This window comes from Fukomys damarensis, unplaced genomic scaffold (genome assembly GCF_012274545.1).
Source record: "Fukomys damarensis isolate Sample0158 unplaced genomic scaffold, DMR_v1.0_HiC HiC_scaffold_36, whole genome shotgun sequence".
Taxonomy (NCBI): Eukaryota; Metazoa; Chordata; class Mammalia; order Rodentia; family Bathyergidae; genus Fukomys; species Fukomys damarensis.
The window spans coordinates 12,099,162-12,104,370 of record NW_022900948.1 but is presented as its reverse complement, the minus strand read 5'-3'; the positions used below and the strand labels follow the sequence as shown (position 1 = coordinate 12,104,370).

General features: G+C 53.4%; 2 protein-coding genes across 5 annotated transcripts in view; both read left to right on the top strand.

Moving 5' to 3' along the window:
• CUNH9orf24 (chromosome unknown C9orf24 homolog) overlaps window positions 1-4,316 on the top strand; it is an 18,890-nt gene extending 14,574 nt beyond the window's left edge. The window contains exons 3-7 of one of the 4 annotated variants that reach the window (XM_010619230.2): window positions 378-493; window positions 1,593-1,668; window positions 1,908-2,028; window positions 3,324-3,410; window positions 3,895-4,087. In XM_010619230.2, the coding sequence (XP_010617532.1) occupies window positions 378-493; window positions 1,593-1,668; window positions 1,908-2,028; window positions 3,324-3,410; window positions 3,895-4,000 (506 nt within the window). In that variant the 3' untranslated portion in view covers window positions 4,001-4,087. Of the gene's footprint in view, window positions 1-377; window positions 494-1,592; window positions 1,669-1,907; window positions 2,029-3,323; window positions 3,411-3,894 lie in introns of all 4 variants that reach the window. The other 3 variants (XM_019206787.2, XM_019206786.1, XM_010619232.2) reach the window with 3 other exon arrangements.
• Window positions 4,317-5,043: 727 nt separating this feature from the next.
• Myorg (myogenesis regulating glycosidase (putative)) overlaps window positions 5,044-5,209 on the top strand; it is a 6,838-nt gene continuing 6,672 nt past the window's right edge. The window contains exon 1 of the mRNA XM_010619229.2: window positions 5,044-5,128. The gene's annotated coding sequence lies outside the window, so the exon portion shown is untranslated. The remainder of the gene's footprint in view (window positions 5,129-5,209) is intronic.

The following is a 5,209-nucleotide window of genomic DNA, read 5'->3' as shown; positions in this document are numbered from 1 at the left end:
AAAAAAAAAAAAAAAAAAGAAGAAGAAGAAGAAGAAAGAAAAGTGATCAGCAACAGATCCAAATCTCACTCAAAAGCTTGCTTTAATCGGATCGAGGATTTAGCTCAGTGGCACTGTGACTGCCTCACAAGCACAAGGTCCTGAGTTCAATCCACCAGGTACCCCCCCACACACACACACACTTGTTTTGGGTAGGCTTTACATGGGCTGCATCTCAGTGTGAAAAGACAAATGTAGAACCAGGCTGGGCTTGGGGACTGGCCTAAGGGAGGCTAGTGAGAGTCTGCTTTGTGCTGGTGTTCAGAGAGGAAGCATCTAGGTCCTAGATCCTGGGGGAATAAGGAATAATATTATCTGACCTCTTTGCCCCTATGAAGAAAACAAATGTTGCCCATGTTACCTGGGCAATGACCCATACCGCACTTGGAGGACAAGACCTTACAACAGCTCCTACTGGAACAAGTATACTACCTGCCTTCCTCGACTGCCTAAGGTACCCACTGTGCCCACCACAGAGGCCCAGGGTCTGCTCTCCCACACGCGTACCATATTCCAATCCTTTCTCATGAACAGTGCTCCAGGGCTCTCCCCATCTGTGAAGCTAGAGCTTCTATTTTTTAGCTGAAAACAGGGTCCAGAAATGTGACCTTGATGGGCCCCCCGGGTCCCAGTCTCTGACTGGGTTCTATGGGGACTTGTTTGGTGTGCACTCCTTGACATACTACCTTCTTGAAGCTTGCCTAAAGACCCCTCCCAGTCTGGTCTGACCTCAGGAGCCAATTATGAGTTGGGTCTCCCTGCTCCACTCTTCTTTGTGATGTGAGCAAGGGCAAACAGCAGGACAGCAAGGCAACTAAATAGAAAGCAAATATAGGAGACTCTGCCAAGGAGGTAAGAGGGAGTTCCGTCCCAGGTCCAAGCCCATTACCGGGAAAGGGATAGGATCTAAGGCCAGAGATGCCTAACTGTAGGCTGATGGCTGACCGAACACTGGAATTAGAACTTCCTTGAACATCAGAAATGTTCACAAGTTCCCTTGATATTGATGGGCAAGCAATATTGAAAGCCTCCTATTAGAAAGACACCCAGGCACAGCTAGACATAGAGGGGATAAAATCAAAGGCAAAAGCTGAAGCGAGGGCCTGGGATTTAGCTCAGAGGTGCTGCCGCCTGCCTCGCAAGAGCAAGGACCCAAGTTCGATCCCCGGTACAAAAAAAAAAAAAAACTGAAGGGGGCGGAGTGCTAGACATAGAGGGGATAAAATCAAAGGCAAAAGCTGAAGCGAGGGCCTGGGATTTAGCTCAGAGGTGCTGCCGCCTGCCTCGCAAGAGCAAGGACCCAAGTTCGATCCCCGGTACAAAAAAAAAAAAAAGCTGAAGCGGTGGCGGGAACTCCCTCCACCCCAGCCCTCCCCACCTGGCCCCGCCCCCGCGTGAGGAGTAAAAGCGTTGCTCAGCGACAAAGCCAAACAATCCAAGGGGTAGAAGAGCTAGCTGCTGAAGGGCGGGAAAAGCGCCGCCAGGGGATCGGTCTGGGTGTTCTGGAAACAACTTCGTGTCAGAGCTTGAGGTAGCGTGTGTGCCACTTCCAGGAGGCCGGGATGGAGACAGCAGTTCGAGGAATGCCTTTAGAGTGCCCTCCGAAGCCGGAGCGCCTCAATACACACGGTAAAGGGTGGCCAGGCCTCTCAGAGGAGAGCAGTGGTTGCCGAGAGCTGGTGGAGGCGGCGGAGAAAGGGAGGGCCGGAGAACTAGGGGACAGGGCGGAGGGCGAGGGTCCTGGACAGGGTGTGTAACTGTCTCTACCTGTCCCGTTTTCGCCTCTGCTTCTCACTGTCTCGGACCCTGCCCCTTCCTACCCCTGTGACTGTGTCTCTGGGTCTCCTGGACTCGACCTGCGGGCGCAGAGCGCGACGTGGTGGTGAATATGCTGAACTCGCTGTGCGGGATGGACTATTGCGCCTCCGGGCCGCCGTGCACCGAACGCCACCACCTGCGGGCTCTGTGCCCAGAGCAGCCGACTGTAAGGTTCGCGGGGAACCGCCGGTCTCGGCGACCTCCGTCCCCACGCGAGCCTCGCCTCGCTGGGCCCCACGTGCTCCTCCCAGCTCAGTGTTTTGTTTTGTTTTGTTTTTGAGACGGGGGTCTCACGATGTAGTTCAGGTTGGCCTTGAACTCACTATGTAGCCCAGACTGGCTTCGAACTCGTGGCAATTCTCCTGCCTCAACCTCCCGAGTGTTGAGATTACAGGCGCGCACCTCCGCGCCAGGCTTTCCACTCCCAGTTTCTATCCCTGCCCCGCCTCCGTTGCCAACCCCTTCTCTGGCTCAAACCTGGCTCCTCTGGCTCAAAGAGCCCCGCTGTGTCCTGCCCTCGGGCTTCAGGACTCTAGCAGACACCTGAAATGGAGAACCCGGCCCTGTCACCCCCAAATCGGGCTCAATAGCAACCTGGCCCTGGTGCATGCTCTAGAGGACCTGCCATACAGAGTTTTTGAGGATTTGAGCCCCCACACTCTAGTCTCATCCTCTTTCCTACCCATCAGCCCTGACCCCTATCTAGATACATGTTCCTGAGACGCAGGTTCGAGCCTGCAAAATGCCTTGTGTTTGCAGAAAAAACGAGATCATTGTTGGGAGAATGAGCCAGCAAAATGGTGACTGCTTTCCCAAAGCGGTCTTGGTTTCCTCAGGGCCCCGCACCCCTCTGAGACAGGCATCCTTGCGCGTTACTGCTAAGGAAACTGAGGCCCGAGCCCAGACCTCAGCATCGCGGCACTTGTCCTCCACTTGGTGCAGAGGAGACAGGCCAAGCTTGGGAGAAATCTTAACTCTATGGCAGTTTATACAGCCGTGCAGAGGGGATCTAGTCCCCATGCTAGTCCTCTGCCCCTCCTCAAGCCGGGAAAGCCCGATTCATTTTGTGACACTGGGTCCTATCCCTCACAAGCTAATGGGGGTGTCGAAAAGTGCCTCAGACGCTCAGAAACGCTGCCTTCTCTGTGGGTTTGGAGAAATTGCTGTCCCATGGCAGGGATCTGAGGAACCCAAGTCCTCAACGACTGCAGTTGGACCGTCCCTAGAATCCAGCAAGCCCACACCCTGCCCTAGGCAGCAGAAATTAGGCCTCAAGGGGAGGGGACATCTAGGACATCCTCCCGGAGGCGGTGCCACAGTGGGGTCTTGAAGGGCAAGAAAGAAGGAGGGGATCCCAGAGCTGTAAGATTGATACTTGAAGAGCCCCAAGGTGCCTGGTCTGAACTGTGGGGATACGAGGGTATCAAAAGGTCCGATCTTCCCCTGCCCACCACTTGCTTCCCCAGGAGTGTATCACCCTACGAGCACAGGGCCGGAATGCATTGTGCTGTTACAACTCCCCTGCCGTCATATTACCCATATCCGAACCTTAGGTAAGTCTGGTGCACACAGATATTTGATTCACACACACGCACACACACACACACGCACGCACGCACACATGCAAGCACATTGGAAGCTGTTTCCTTAGCATGGTGGTGGAAGGGAACTAGTTTGGGTGGGAAGTGTCACCAGGGGGCGCTAGTGCCATGAGGAAGTCAAACCGGCAAGTGCATGGAGAACCCTAGGAAGAGGGCAAGGAGGTCATTATTTCTGGGTTAGTTAGCGGTGGACTTACATTCAAGGACGTTGGTTCAGGGCTTGAAGTAAAAGATAAGTAGTCAAGCTAGGGAGTGTGCATTGGGTGTCAGAAATTTAACAGTAAACCTGAGGTCAGGAGGTCATTCTTGGCCATGTCCCAGCCCAGAGCTAGTGTTAGTGGCAAAATGTTGAGATAAATTTGGCACTGAGAATTACAGTCAGATGTTCACTTTGAAGTATAATGGTCCATAAGGGCTGACCCATCTCTCCCTGCAGATGGGACACAAGTCACTTCAAGAAGACCGGTGGTCCCCAGAGAAACAACTATGTCGTCCACCCAGAGTTTGTGTCCGATACCTATCCCAACTATTGTTGCTGTTAGGCCTGGGCTGGCCAGGCTAAGGGGGTAGAGCAATAAATTCTTCTCCCCAAGGGCTGCCTCCTGTGTCCTTTCCCAGGAAGATCTGGAAGAGAGAGGACGGTTTCTCAAAGTCACCCAGCCCTGAACCCATCCCATGATTTCCCTGAGTGCTTTCCTGATACATAACAGTAATCCAGCTAGTGTTCTCCTCCCCTCCACTCTACAGCCTCGAGTCCACCCATCCACATAGAAAGGACCCATCTACTTCCCACTCCCACGAAGACCCACCTAGTTGACATTTCCCCAGTGTGCCCCCAAAATATGCTTCTCAGAGGACAGATAATCCTCCCTTCTGCAGTGAAAGCTGTGTTTCAAAATGCTTGCTTCCTGCTTTCAGAGTCTCTGTTATGGTCTCCCAAAAGTCTCCCCCACCCAAAGCATAAGGAATCTGAAACAATTTTCTAGAGTCTCATGACCGAGAAATTTCAGATTGTGAAAGAAAGCCATTATCTTGCCCCTCACAGATGTTCTGATATCTCTAGGATTCTTCAGTATTTTCCTTTCTCTATTAAAGATGTGAAATCTGAGACTTCCATCACCCTTGATCCCTGGGAAGGGGTATAAAGGGCATGCCCACCTCTTCCCTACTCTCTTTAACTAAAAGCTGTCACTAAAAGGAGGGACTGGAACCCATAAATTACTAGGTAGGGGCGGGGGCGGGGGGTGTTGTAAAACACTGAGCAGAAACTCGTCTTCTGACCTAGGATTTTGCTGGTCTGGTCCAGTGGGCTTGGACAGTCAAAGCCATTAGTTGAAAAGACAAGCTCCCCCTTTGGGGCTCTTCACTGGAAATCTCCTGCAGTGGGAGCTGATATCCTCCCAGAACTGCGCTACTTCTTTTCCATGTGAGAAAACGGGTCGGCTGTGGCTGTCATACACATCCCAAAAAAGGAAGGGCAAGAACCCCAACATTCTGCATCTGCTCCTTCCCCAAGAACTACATTTCCCGACAGGCCTGGGATCAGTCCCGCCCGCTCGCCGGTAAACAGCGGCCCGGAGGGGCTAGTCCCCCGGGGGGCGGAACCCAGAGGCACCGGCTAGGGCTGGCCTGCGAGGCCAGGGGCAGGGCCTAGGGCAGTAGAGACGAAGGTGAGGACTAAGGGGTGGGACTTCAGGTCCCGCAAAGTTGTGGAGGGAGGGGCGGTGCCAGGGGCGGGGCTGGAGGGGGAC